Raw genomic sequence first — 15,075 nt, 5'->3', positions numbered from 1 at the left:
AGGTGGAGACGCTCCTTCAGGTATACTGGACCGAGGCTGTTTAGGGCTTTAAAGGTCAGCACCAACACTTTGAATTGTGCTCGGAAACGTACTGGGAGCCAGTGTAGGTCTTTCAAGACTGGTGTTATATGGTCTTGGCGGCCGTTCCCAGAAAGCTGTCTGTGGACAAACGCCTGGCTCCCTTGGCCTGAAACGAGATGAGCGCCATAACCCCGTAGTCGCCTTTGACTGGACTTAACCGTCCAGGGGTCCTTTACCCTTTTTTATTTTTTAATCCAAAATTAAAAAATCGGGCCAGAACCACCCACACCAGAGCCCAAACCCCTGTGCATTCACCATCTGTGTATAAGACGGCCTCCAATTTTTTACTGTTTTTAAGCAAAGAAACAAAACAAAAAACATCTTATACATGGAAAAATACAGTATTACAGGTACGATAATATAGCTATTATCTTTACAGCTATTACCTGTACCTCTTCAAGAAGTGCTGCATGAACAGATGAAATTATCAGCTCTAGAAAATGTGAGAACTCATCTCCTAGGAGTGCCAGTGAGGTCAAGAAAGGATGGAGGGGTGGCCCTTTTGCACACAGTAAAATATCCTATAGTAAAAACTCCACTCTTAACAAAATATTTCCTACAGGTTGTTCACAGAATTGCTTTCCGTATCAACGATCCAGCGTGATTGCTAAACTTCTTGGAATTCCTTCGCCACAGACCGATTCCCAACATTTACATCCTGTATTTACTCCTTACACCAAGGGTGGAGAACTGATGGCCCTCCAGATGTTGCTCGATTCCAGCTCTCATCGGTCCAAGCCAGCATGGCCAAGGGTGAAGGATGATGGGAGATGGAGTCCAGAATAACTGGCAGTTCGCCAATTCCTGGTTGGCTCTAGAGGATTCCAATTCCAGTACAAGAAGCCACAGGCCTCTCTGCTTCCCGGGGAGTGGGAAAGAGAACTAGCTAAAATGGACAACACAGAGGAGGAGAATGCTCTAAATTTGATGCCTGCCAACTTGCGGCTGGGGAGAAGCAAGAGGAGCGAGAGGGATAAGAGACCAAGATCTGGGCAAGTTGCCCACTGGAACCGTTACATCCTTATGGAGTTAAACTCCAGTGGTCTAAAGCAAACGATTCAGCTTGTTCAATTGAATTAAGAGCAAATTATTTCACATTATCATGTCTTGGTCCTTGTAGCAACCCTATGGGGTAGGTCATTTGTATTATCCTGAAAGCGCAAGGAGGAGGGAAGGAGGAGCAGAGAGGGAGGTTTTCTCAAGGCCAACTAGCCTGTGAGTTCGCAGCAGTCAAGATTTGAACCGCTCAGACATTACATCGCACCAGAAATCCCATCTTCATTTAGTATTCAAACCCACACCTCCCCATTTCATAAGGTTGTTTAGGTCCCGCAATGCTATTCACCTTGGAATGCTTCTTAAAATGAGGCAAGGATCGGTTCTCAAAGCCGTCAGGCACGCGTGAGCCACTGATAGCCTGCTGTCCTACGCAAGCAATCATCTGGGAGATGTTAATGAAGGAGCCTAAAAAGACAACGCCACAAAGAAAGAGGTAGGTCACATCTTGCCTCATGTTCCAAAGCATCATACTGTGTGATGGAGGTCTACCCCACTCTACTTTACTTGTATGTGCAAATTTGCTTTTTTAAAAAATAAAGTTTTATTAAAACTTTTCACATTAGAACAAAAAAGACAAACTAATCTAAACCAAAAACTGGTAAAAGAAATAAAAGAGATAAGAGAATGTGCGTGCACATTTTCAAAATCTGGAGCAGATTATGAGGGTGTGCAGGAGAGAGCGCAAAATTTCTGTGGCACAACTGAAGTGGCAGCACTGGATACAACCCACTGTAAAAGTGCCCCATTATTTATGAATCACGTTGGGCTTGCATTTAACATAGATCTGTGCAAAAAGCTTTAGTATTCATAACCTTTAAAAAAAAAACAAAACATGAAGTGCCCAAAATGGAATTCTTATCCTATCAGAATGCCAACAGGGAGTATTTGGTTTGATTGCACCCTCATAGGAAGGGCTGGCACTTGACATGCCAGTTCAACCAGAGCTGGAGAACCAGTTTGCAATGTGGCACGGGCCAAAAAAAGGCAGACAAAATTCCCACTCATAGATATCAGCCCAATGAATTAAGAACAATCTATCTAGAGTTGGGTAGAGAGCAAACAACTGAACGCAAAATTAAGATGCAGCTGCTTGGTCTTTAAGCAACTGTGCTATGTAGGAGGTACAGAAATGACGTGGGAAAGTTTCCAATTTAAAATGTGGTGCTGCCATGTAAAAACCAGAAGCAAAACTTACCTGTGCAGTGTTTCATGCTGCTAGCATGCCATTTAAGCCAGCCTCCACAATGCATAACATTGGCATGCCAGTACGATCTTTGCCCACGCCACTGATCTTTGGTGGCTAACTGTGCACCAACAGGCAATGCAACTCAGATTCAAATAGATGCTGGTCATATGGGCTGTCTCAGGTTCAAAGACCATCTGCATGGACTTGGAATTACATCTAAACCTGTGCTTCCTGTTCTAGATCCAAGTGTTGTCTGAACCGCAACCATAACCTTTTGCCGCCTTCTTTATTTATTGGCAACAGAAAAAGAAGAACGAGTGGGCAGCAGCCATTTGTTTTCTAAAGTCCTCATGAGCTTACCTTTGGAACCACAAAGAGCCATGACGAGGGGGCTGTTACTCTTGTCTAGTTCTCGAAGGCAGGCACTGCCAGCATGGTCTCTGATCACAGACAGCTCTTTCAGAATCAGCGCCTGGGAGGAGACTTACAGTTAATAAGCTGACCATTTCAAGAATTCACCTAAAGAGATTGCTGCAGCTTAGCAAATTCTAATGACCAAGAAAAAGCAGAGTGTCCCAAAGGAAAGGTCTGTAGGCTGATCATTGCAACAACAGAGGCACGACCAAGAATTTTGTCAAACTGACGAACATGCTGGCTTTCTGTGGGGGTTTGTCCTAGCCTGGCCCCTTTGGTGCTTCAGAAGAACCAGAATTCAGGGAGGCCAGAAACTGCCTCTTTCTTTTTCCTGCACTTACTGCTGTTGGGAGGTGCCTGTTCCCTAAGTAGGGGGAACCCTATATTCAACCATCAGGAGATAGGAGGGTTCACCTATGGTGAAGCGAGAAGAATAAGTGGCAATCAGGGAAAAGGAGGGTGCAGAAACCTGAAGTCCCCAATCTTTCCCTGGGGACAACCTTGAGAAGATTAAGATTCTGATTCAGCACACTGATTTACTGTGATTTGGTGACTTGAAATGTGGCCCGTCTTCACATTTTGGGACTGTTTGGCCAAATCACAGCAAATCAATTTGCTGAATCAGAATCTCAATAGTTATGTTTCACCCTTGAGAGGGTAAATAAGCAAACAGCACACAACATGACTTCTGATTCATTACTAAGAACGAGTTATTCTCTATCAGATGGTATACAACTCACCTCTAATGTCTCTTCTGCTGTACAGCCAGGTTGCTGCTGCAGTTTGCCAGTCTTCAAAGCGTCAATATATTCATCACATTTCTTGTACCCAGCATTTAGAAGTTCATACTTTGCCTTCAGCAGCCCCTGTCCTGGAGTCACATCGCCAATTCCAATTGAAAATCCTCGATTAGCTAAGTGTTTGGAAACAACAGCCAAACGTACACATCAGCTCACTGAGTGCCACACGGAGAATTTTATCCGAGGTTACTTTTGTACTCAGGGTTTAACTTCTTATCAGTGCAGGATATATTTAGACTTTCCTAAAACTAGCAGAAATAGCTTTAAAAGTGTAGCATTTTTAGTAAATGGTCTTGCTGGCTTGTGGTACATTTTGACATTGTGTGTTCTCTTTGGGCCTTTCCAGAGAATCAATTGATAGGCATGGTTGTGGCTTCTTTATTCATTGCACAGGACCCAGACAATTTTTGTTGTTGCAAGGCCAGTACTTTTCCTGCACTCAAATTTGATTATCTTGTCACTGGGGTGTGTGTCACAATTCTTCCCTAAACAAGTGGCATCTATTGGAATGCACCTGTGGCATCAATAGGGACGAACAACAACTGCCTTCCTTGTACAATGCCTGTGCAGTTTAATGACTCTTAAAAAAAAAAAGTTATCCAACAATAAGCTCTACCATGCCATGGTCCCAGTGAATTCAGTGAAGAGGGAGACACAAATTCCAGACCTTAGTATTGACTCCAGTTTTGACTAGGAAAAGTCAGCTGTGGTGGCTCTTATTAGAACTATTGTGGTTATACCGGTTACAGTGTCAAAATTAGGAAGATCTGGGTTCAATTCCTCATTCAGGCATAAAACTCAGAGGATAGCTCAGTCAATATTTCTCAGCTAATCTTCCTCTCTGGGTTGTTGTGAGGATAGATAAACAGGGGTGGGGAAGAACTGTGCATCACATTGCCCTGAGCTCTTTGGAAGGAGTGCGGGATAGAAACATAGTGCAATAAAAAATGAATAAAATTACCAGAAAGCCACTTTTCAAGGTACTTACAGAGGTAGACAGGAGCAAGTCTGGCTAGCCGTGACATCGCATCAGCTGCCTCCACTTGTCCCCAATCTCTCAGCAAAATGTAGAAGATATTATTCTTGGATCCAGACCCTAAAGTTCCTTTGTCCATGCTGCCAGCCATCAACTCACTATTGTGGATTGCAACGTCTGCAAAAAAAAAAGTCAGAATCTTGTCAACCTAAGCTTCCCATTTTCAGCTTTTTCAGACTCACGACCACTTTTAGCCCCAAAATGGCAACATTTCATCCCTTCTCTTAAAGAAACTCTTCTCAAAATAATGGTGGCAGGGCTACTTATGCAACCTAGTGTACATTAGGGCATTACCCGGTTGTGGTTCCTGGTTTGCAAATGGGAAAAGCAGTGCTTTAACACACCCAGAAACCTATATGGTAGATGCAGAAACGCTGAGAATTCAAGTTGTAAGACGGGGAGGGTGGGTGGTAGAATCCAAGCATATTTCAGTCATTTCGTATTTTGTAACAGTTGAAGGCCACCAGGGCATATAAACAAACACAAATTCTCAACCACTAAGGTCATGGGACCTCTTACAATTAAAACTAGTTACAAGAATAAATACAGAGACTGAAACAAGGACAGGGACATAACTGAGCACAGTCAAACAAGAGTCTGGCTTTCTGTATGTGAGCTATAATTCTAAAAAAAGGGGATTCCTTTTCTTACTCTGACATGTCAAGGACTGCAAAGCTAAAGCTGGCTTTGCTAATTTAATAGACAAGACAAGCAGGACTGTCTCTTCATTCAACATGCACCTATAAGATGGATGTGCATTTTCGCCTGGGGTCTACAGCATCCTTCAAAGGACTTTCTGCTTCAGCCACAAACAATATTGAGCTGTGGGCGTCCACACCTTCCTTGGGAACATCTGCTTTTGGGCAGCAAGAAGACTTTCAAAGCGAGTCTAAGCAGTATTATCTACAACAAAAGGCCAACCAAGTAAACCTCTCCTTGTAGAACATGCTGCAAGCATTTGCCCAAATCGAGTTAACCTCGTAAACACTGTTCTCATTCCAAAAATAATCTAGGGACTGTTTAACAGTTTGATTTCAACTAGAACAATGGTTTGAGGTTAAGTTAGTTTCAGAAATTAAAATAACCCTCCCCACAAAGTCAGATTGCTCAAGTTTTGCCCGACGTTCAGCTCCTATGAAAGAAACAATCTGCACTGCACTTGCCAAACAGTTTCATAACAGTATATATTTAAAGAAGATGAATAAATGAGCAAGTTAAGTTAATTTGGGTATGCAGGAGGTATTAAATAAATTTAAGGAATCGCAGAAACAGGGAGAAGGAAGTCAAGTTTTGAAATGTCAAAATGATAGTAAAATCAGTGAAATGTATAAATCTGAAAAGTATTTTTGGTCACCTCCCAGCTTGACTACTGTAATTTGCTCTACGCGGGGCTGCCCTTGAAGATGTCCCAGAAACTCCAGCGGGTGCAGAATGCAGCAGCGAGGCTCCTCACAGGGTCTCTGCCATGGGAGCATATTCACCCAGTGCTTTTCCAGCTGCATTGGCTCCCGGTGGAGTAAAGGGTCAGATTTAAGGTGCTGCTTTTTTATATATATATAAGATATTTATTGAAGTTTTCCATTTTATACAAACAAAAAGAAAAACGTAAAAAGAAAAAATATTAAAAACACATACATTTCACAACTTATTTTCAATAACATATTTCCCTGACTTCCTCGTACCTCCCCTTCTTGTTTTCTAGTCCAAATTATTTGTCCAGCAAATCCTTGTCTCCTAGCATTACAGCTAACTAACACCTTATTTTCTATTCAACATATTAAATTAGTATATCTTAAACTTTACTTATAAAAAAAACCATTTTCCCCCATATTCTTTTACCATTACAGCTAGAAACCACTTAATTTCAATCCAACATCATTCAAGCTTCATTAATATTGCAATATTTCTGTAAATAGTCCTTAAATTTCTTCCAATCTTCTTCTGCCGACTCTTCTCCCTGGTCGCGAATTCTGCCAGTCATTTCTGCCAAGCCCATACAGTCAATCAACTTCGTCTGCCATTCTTCCAGAGTGGGTAAGTCTTGCATCTTCCAATACTTTAAGGTGCTGCTTTTGACCTTTAAAGCCCTTCACGGCCTAGGAACCTCGTACCTACAGGACCGCCTCTACTGGTATGCCCCACGGAGGACCTTAAGGTCCATAAATAGCAACACCCTAGAGGTCCCGCGCCCTAAGGAAGTTAGATGAGCCTCAACCAGAGCCAGGGTCTTCTCAACACTGGCTCCGGCCTGGTGGAACGCTGTGTCTCATGAGACCAGGGCCCTGCGGGATCTGATTTCTTTCCGCAGGGCCTGTAAGACAAGTTGTTCCATCTGGCCTTTGGCTTAGAATCAGTTTGATTCCCTCCCCCTCTTTCTTTTTCCTTTCTCCTCCTGTGAAGAGGCTGCATCCTAATGTTTTAATGTTGTATTTTAATCTTTTTAAATTGTATTTTAATCAACTTGTTTTTGTTATTGGTTGTTTGACGCCCTGAGCCTGGTCTTGGCTGGGGAGGGTGGGGTATAAATAAAAATTTATTATTATTATTATTATTATAAATAAAATTTGAAGAAGAAGAAGAAAGCACAAATCTCCAATAAACCCAGCGGCCAGTAAGTATGCCAGAAGCTACAGTTTCCTAGTCTCAGGCTTACTCACTACCTCCACTTACAGGAATCGTTGCTGCACAAGTCTTCTCCCTTGCCACAATACTGCTTGCCCTTGGTTCGAAGGTTGGCTTTGACAGGACAACTGTCACTAGGCTTCAGAATGATACCGAAGACCTGCTTTCCTGTCCACAGGGTTACAGGCTGGAAGAAGAGAAAGGATTATGAAGACAAGCAGAAGAGTTTCCACTAAAGTTATAGAACTAGAACATGCAAAAACATTATACTTTAGGACTCCAAACCACTCTTCCACTTCTTTTCAACTATATTACCTCAAGGAGCAACATATAGCTCAGCTTGTAGAGGACGAGACTCTTAATCGCAGGGTCGTGGGTTCGAACCCCACGTTGGGCAAAAGATTCCTGCCCTGCAGCAGGTTGGGATAGATGATGTTTGTGGTCCCTTTCCAGTTCTTCAATTCTGTGATTCTAAGCAATGGGATGGTGCCACGGTTTCAATCTCTACCAATTAAATGGATTAAACCAATCAACTGAAGCTTTAATCACAGATTAAAACCTGCCCTTTGTTCAATCCATGAGGCAGAGGTCAAAAGATACAGCCACACAAATATGTCTGCTCCCTTCCACCAAATGGAAGAAGACCCGTCTCTTTGTAATCGGAATTTGCAACCAAGCACTGCAGAGATGGTCCATTTAATGGGGGAAACCTTATGGTTATCCTTTCGCCAGTAAGAGTTACATCGATAACTGAAGCAGCGTCTGCTCAGCTGAAGTCAGCGGAAATTTTTATCTGCAACAGCGATGGGAACATTCATTTTTGAAGCCCAACATGGTGTATTAACTGCAGTGTAACACATTTAGTGTCACAGGGGAGACAGATGTGTTCAGCTATTGTCCAGTTTGAGACTTTGCCACCCTCCAGAAGGGCCTCTTGCCCTTCCTCAGAGCTTGCCTTTTGATACACTGCACAACAACACCAGGGAGACCCGCTCCACGTCCAGGCAAAAGAACCTCGCCAATTTATTACTGACTAAACTCAAGTGTGCACTCTTTCTCCAAGGCGTTCCATACCTTGAGAATTGCTGGCGGTGGGAGGCGAACTTTTATTTTCTCATCCTTGCCAACCAGAATAGAAGCGATAATCTGACAAGCTTTAGCTCGATCGAAGAAAGTGTCCTTGAGGGTGAGGAGGTAAGCCCCTAAAACACAACACAAACATTTCCGTATAAGAGGATAAGCTAGAAAGAGCATTGAGTAACATACACTATACTGGCAATACATTTAAACGTAAGCGGATCACATGGAACTGCAGTGGCGTGAAAGAAAAAAAGCATCTTAATTATCTGCATTAATATAATTGAACAAATTTCATGCAGGTTGCATTCTGGACGCTAGAAAGGCCGAAAGGTGTTTAAAAAGAGAACAATGAAGGCAAATATTTTACCACATGGCTCTCCTTGTACACATCCTAGAGACAACAAGGCAAAGATTAAGAATATCTCAGCAGTGGCCACACTTAGGCCCAGGTCTTCAGTGAAGAAGTTCCAATACTGATGCAATCCTGCAGTCCATACAGAACCCTCCTTTGCAGAACGCTGGTCACCTCTACACCCATGCATCTCTGTGTCATGCCCAGCAGGAAAATTGCTCTTCAGAAGAGGCACCACTATATCAATGACGCCATATTAATAATTCTTTTTTTTGCAAGGAGGTATTATTCTATCATGCATGAGCAAGGAAGATCTAAGAGGTCTTGAAAACAAATGAGTGTCTCATAACACAGGTAAACACATATTTGACTTCAAATACAGACCTGTAAGGAAATCCTGAATTGCAGCAATAAGGGGCTCTCCATTTCTTGGTGTTACCAAGTTTGCTTTAGTCTAGATGAAGGAAGATATATTAACTAGGGAAACATGGCACAATATTTCAAAAACTCTTATTATGTACATGATCATACTACTACAAGATCTTTCTACTCCTCCCTGCGACATATATAAACACATGTTAGATTCCAGTGCATTTTCTTAATGCATTAAATCTGCTTACGGTTTGATAGGGCTTTACTGCCTAGTCAGTGTAGACATGATTCCATCCTGACGAGATTCTTCTACAAAAGGCATGGAGCCAAACTGTGGCCCACAGGCTAAATCTGTCCCTCAGCAGTTTCTCTGCCCTTTTTTAAGTACCGTATTTTTTCGCTCTATAACACGCACCAGACCATAACACGCACATAGTTTTTAGAGGAGGAAAACAAGAAAAAAAATATTCTAAACAAAATAGTGGATATATGATTTTTGTGGTTCATGCTGTGGCCACAGGCATGTGATCTGACAGTGAGTTTGGAGTAGCCCAATGCAAAAATCCTGAGGATCCATGTGGATCCATGCTTTGTAACCACGGAGGAGGGAAGGAAGGGGAACCATGGATCCTCTGCTCACGACTGCAGCAGATCTCCCCCGCCACCCGCAGGCATTTGCTCCATAACATGCACAGACATTTCCCCTTACTTTCTAGGAGGAAAAAAGTGAGTGTTATGGTGCAAAAAATACGGTAACTTTCCTCTGTACTTATCTCCGACTCTTTCCCCTTCCTCACCAAGTGGAAGCATGAAGGAAAGCAGTTAGCAAAATGCACACTTTGTGCACTTCTTAAAAGGTTTCAACCAGTAAAAGAAATCAGGCAGCGGGCAGTGAACCTGCCCCATCTCAACAGGCAGTAGTACATAATAGTAGTTTGCTTACCCCCATCAGAACAAGGGCTTCTGCTTTGGCTTCTTCGGTTTGAGGAAGATGAAGATTCATCTCATCACCATCAAAGTCAGCATTGTATGGTGTACAGACACATTCATTAAATCTGAAAGTCCGGTGCGGTTTTACTCTGGCCTGAAAAAAAATTATCAGAAGAAAAAATCCAGAAGAAAAAAAATCTGTGTAAAACATACAAGGAATTCAGAACGTATCAACAGTATTTGGAATATGCTTGGAAAATTTGTGCTTTTGCATAATTTCAGTTTTACATAAAAAGAGAGAGGACTCACTGCATCAAATGACAAGTTTATTTCATGTAGGCATTGTGAGCCATAACTTTACCCAACTCTTAGACAGGAGAAAACATGATGGCATTAGGATATCTGGGCTTGTACCGACAGCACAGATCTGGGCTCACACCCTTCCATGTATCAGTTATAGGGAAAGTCTAGCAAACAACCACTATATGCATTATCTTAATAATTTAAAGTATATGGTGGGTGTACACATGCAGCATAATGAGGTGGTAGAATATACTGTACCACATCAGACTGCAAGTGGGGAATTACATATTTGAATGCTCCCGCTATGCAAAGGGCTCCTTGCAAGTAGAAAAGTAAAACAGACTGACCTAGAGACACCCCCCACTCCTACCAATACGCTAGTTTTATACATGCAGACAGGTTTGGGTGTCTGAACCAGAGAAGCATTAAAAGTGTACTCTCTGCTCCTCTGCAATCCAAAGGTGATTTTACTATCCCACTTTGCTGCATACACAGAGCCAGCTTTGCTCGGGCACATATCAGGAAACCTGAATTTTAGATTTAACTGGCTAACAAAGTCCAGAAAGAGAGGTGTGATCACAGAAGGAACTCCTCTGTGAATGACAACTCTTCTCCTGCGAAATGGAGGAGATCCTATTTATTTAGTCAAAATCCCAAGGCAGTGTGCAATATTAAGAACATAATACACAACATAATAATAAAATAATCTTAACAGCACCCCCAATCTAACAGGCCATAGGTTATTTAATGGCCAAAGGCTTGGGTAATAAGAGTGTTTTCACCTGGAGCCTAAAGACATGTAATGATGGTGCTAGGTGAGCCTTTCTGGGGAGAGCATTCCAGATGGGGAGCCACCACAGAAAAGGCCTGTTCTTATGTTGTTGCCCTCTGAATCTCTCAATAGCAGCCAAGTCGTGATCATTGCCATATCTGACTTGAATAATGTTCTACTTAGCTTGGATCTGGGGCAATGGTAGCCATACCACACAGAAGCTGTGGAATAGCTACTCAACTTGGAGAAGGTAGCAGGCCACATGTACTATTTGGATCATGTAAAAATCACACAGATCACGCCCGAAGCCTTGCAGGCAGAAATCAGTGATCGTGCTCCTTTTCTTGCACGAAAGCCTTAAGAACTAATGAATGTATGTGTTAGGTGACCAATTATGATGATGAACGGTAATAAAAATAAATACGCCCCAGGGAACCACAGCAGTAAGTTGCTATGCTTACTATATGAGCCATGATGCTGAGCTTGTGCAAAGAGGGCTGTCGATTGAAAAGGACTATATCACCATCTATGAGGTGTCTCTCCACAATGTCCCCATACTTCAGTTCCTGAGCCATCTTCTCACGGTTTCCGTATTTCAAAAACCTGGGGGGAGGGAGGGGGAGAGAGAAAGAAAGGAAATCTATCATAGAAATAATCAGTCTTAGAGGAAATGATTGTTTTCCAGTTATACAGCTGCTCTTCCACAGGACTGCTGAGCTTCCTCAGTGATAAGAAAGGAAATCACAGCTGAAAGCTTTTCCGTACCATTTTACAACAGTGAAGGTAACTTTTTAAAGTTAGAGGGAGGGTGAGAATCTACTTGTGCAAATGGACGCAGAAAGCACCAACAATTTACAAAAGTTATCATCATTAAAGAACGCTTAAGACACATGTATGAATATAGATTTTGGAAGGGGGGAAAGCATCCATTTTTAGATGCTGCCTACTGAAACCCATACATGTGCACTCTCAGAAAGGGCATTCCCTCTTGTGTGAGAAGGAATATCTCTTAAAACAGTACTTGCTAGCTGCAGTTTTATAAGGACTCACATTATACAACTCTTGACTTTTGAACCTATGTTGCTCACTTAACTTGGGGTGTGTTCCTTTGTGCCTTTTTAGTTCAGTGTTTTTAATCACTTCACCTACCCAATGAAAGGCTGCAGACCCTAGTCCTAGTACCGTATTTTTCTCTCTATTACACGCAGATTTTTTCTCCTAAAAAGGAAGGGGAAATGTCTGTGCGTGTTATGGAGCGAATGTGGGGGGTCCCTGGAGCCGATTAGGGGAGCGCAGGAACAAAAATCAGCAAAAATCAAAGCGCGTTGTGTCGGAGAGGGAAACCTGAAAAGAGGAAGTGGTTGCTTTCCTGCATTCTGCCTCAGGGTCTTACTGCCCACCCTCCTCTGTTTCGTTGCTGTGTTTGCTCAAACGGAACAAAGAGCAGGCAAATCCCCTCCCCTCCAGGCAAGCAGAGGGGAAAGCAGAGGTCTTTCCTTCTAATTCCTCTCCGTGCTCCTCGCAGGCAGCCAGAAAACATGCAGGAGGAGAGAGAAAGCTGGCTTCGGTTTGTGGAAACTTTTGCCTTTCTTTCCTCCCTCCCGTTAAATCCCTCTCCTGCTTTCTTAGCCAGCTGCTTCTCTGCACACCGCTCTCTTGTCCCTTCTGTGTTTTTCCTTCACTCCCCACTTAAAATGTAGTTACAAAGCATGGATCCACATGGATCCTCAGGATCTTTGCATTGGGCCACCCCAAATTCACCATCAGATCACATAGCAGCCTGCCCCCCTAAAATCACACACCCACTGTTGCCTGGGGCTGCAATGGTGCAAAAATGTGGTTAAAAAGCATGGATCCACATGGATCCTCAGGATCTTTGCATTGGGCCACCCCAAATTCACCATCAGATCACATAGCAGCCTGCCCCCCAAAAATCACACACCCACTGTTGCCTGGGGCTGCAATGGTGCAAAAACGTGGTTAAAAAGCATGGATCCACATGGATCCTCAGGATCTTTGCATTGGGCCACCCCAAATTCACCATCAGATCACATAGCAGCCTGCCCCCCCAAAATCACACACCCACTGTTGCCTGGGGCTGCAATGGTGCAAAAACGTGGTTAAAAAGCATGGATCCACATGGATCCTCAGGATCTTTGCATTGGGCCACCCCAAATTCACCATCAGATCACATAGCAGCCTGCCCCCCCAAAATCACACACCCACTGTTGCCTGGGGCTGCAATGGTGCAAAAATGTGGTTAAAAAGCATGGATCCACATGGATCCTCAGGATCTTTGCATTGAGCTACCCCAAATTCACCATCAGATCACATGTCTGTGGCCACAGCATGAAGCACAAAAATGATACATCCACTGTTTCATTCAGAATTTTTTTCCTTGTTTTCCTCCTCTAAAAACGATGTGCGTGTTATGGTCATGTGCGTCTTATAGAGCGAAAAATACGGTAATTATGATTATCAGCAGTTCATGGGAGAAGAGCAGGGCACTTAAAAAGGTAAAGGTACCCCTGCCCGGACGGGCCAGTCTTGACAGACTCTAGGGTTGTGCGCTCATCTCACTCTAAAGGCCAGGAGCCAGCGCTGTCCGCAGACACTTCCGGGTCACGTGGCCAGTGTGACAAGCTGCATCTGGCGAGCCAGCGCAGCACACGGAAACACTGTTTACCTTCCCACTAGTAAGCGGTCCGTATTTATCTACTTGCACCCTGGGGTGCTTTCGAACTGCTAGGTTGGCAGGCGTTGGGACCGAATGACGGGAGCGCACCCCGCCGCGGGGATTCGAACCGCCGACCATGCGATCAGCAAGTCCTAGGCACTGAGGTTTTACCCACAGCGCCACCCGCGTCCCAAGCTAAGGGCACTTAGCTTACCCTCAAAACACTTTTGCAGAAGACCTATTTTGGAAGGTCACACGCACACAGCAAATGGATCAAAATTAAGTTTTGCCCACCAGATGTGCCACTGCTTTTCAAGGCAAGTACTTAGTGAATTGTATAAGGAACAAATTTTGAATGTTTACACAAACAAGATTAGCATCTTAGGCAAGAATCATTGAAACTGAAAAGAGGGGAAAGAAAAAGATAGCCTCTCAGTATGTTCAAAACAAGCACTAAACTTTCAAATTAAATGGCTGAAGTAAAATGAGTCTATTTTATTAAGTCGTGGGTTGACATAGCAGCCGGCACAGCAATTTCTTTAAGTAGCTCTTTATTCTGGTAAGCTGGAATAGAACTGACAGTGAACAGCTCAGCCGGCCTGTATTTATAGGCAGCCGGCTGTCACATTGTAACCACAACAGCTCAGAGTTCCCGCCTAAAATAACTGCCGCGGACCTGAGTGAAAACTATCTACAGACCTGAGTGAAAACTATATACAGTATCCCCCTGTTGGCCCAGGGTGAAACTACACTACATAACACCCCTCCCCACCGAGATAAGGCGTTAGTTACAATCGTAATGGTTTCCTTATATACAGCACTACGCGTAATGGTTCAATTAGGCACAAAAGCATATCGGTTACATTTCCCATACTTAGACCAACAGTGATACCTGTCCAACAACATAGTCCTTTAAATGAGTTGGGCGCTTGGAAACTCTGCCAGACCGCCGGGGACTGGTAGCCAAGTCCGGAGGGCCACACAGTTCTCGCTGAGGCTGTGGTGCGACCCTAGGTGGCGTTGGAACCAACTCCCCTGGATCCGCTGCTGTGAGTGGAGCCTCCGCAAGTGGAGTGGTCTGAGTCTGTTCTGAGACGGCTTGGTTCGGCTCCACGCTGGCAGTTTGCGAGGGAGGTGTAGGTGGGGCCTCGCCATCTGTACGTGTCTCTTCTGGAGCCGCAAGCGCAGTTGGGGGCACCTCGGTAGTGTCCAAGTCCCCAACCCTGCGCCTAAGTTGGTCTATGTGCCGTCGCCACAAGCGCCCGTCTTCGAGTGCCACCTGGTACGAGCGAGGTCCAGTGACTCCCACTACTGTGGCTGGCACCCAAGGGATGTCCCCCACATAGTTCCGGGCAAAGACCTGGTTTCCTGGGACAAATGACCGTGGTGCG

The 15,075-nt window shown here is 43.9% G+C and overlaps 1 protein-coding gene across 2 annotated transcripts in view; it reads right to left on the bottom strand.

Moving 5' to 3' along the window:
• POLR3A (RNA polymerase III subunit A) overlaps positions 1-15,075 on the bottom strand; it is a 57,166-nt gene that overhangs the window by 27,198 nt on the left and 14,893 nt on the right. For both annotated transcript variants that reach the window (XM_028729156.2, XM_028729157.2), the window contains exons 10-18: positions 11,469-11,610; positions 9,946-10,086; positions 9,015-9,084; positions 8,273-8,400; positions 7,247-7,385; positions 4,529-4,693; positions 3,481-3,653; positions 2,687-2,798; positions 1,427-1,545 (exon numbers count right to left, since the gene is read on the bottom strand). In XM_028729156.2, the coding sequence (XP_028584989.1) occupies positions 1,427-1,545; positions 2,687-2,798; positions 3,481-3,653; positions 4,529-4,693; positions 7,247-7,385; positions 8,273-8,400; positions 9,015-9,084; positions 9,946-10,086; positions 11,469-11,610 (1,189 nt within the window). The remainder of the gene's footprint in view (positions 1-1,426; positions 1,546-2,686; positions 2,799-3,480; positions 3,654-4,528; positions 4,694-7,246; positions 7,386-8,272; positions 8,401-9,014; positions 9,085-9,945; positions 10,087-11,468; positions 11,611-15,075) is intronic.

The sequence above is a fragment of the Podarcis muralis genome, chromosome 6 (genome assembly GCF_964188315.1).
Source record: "Podarcis muralis chromosome 6, rPodMur119.hap1.1, whole genome shotgun sequence".
In the NCBI taxonomy this organism is placed as follows: domain Eukaryota; kingdom Metazoa; phylum Chordata; class Lepidosauria; order Squamata; family Lacertidae; genus Podarcis; species Podarcis muralis.
Note: the sequence above shows the minus strand (reverse complement) of the source record. Positions and strands in the feature narration are given on the sequence as shown.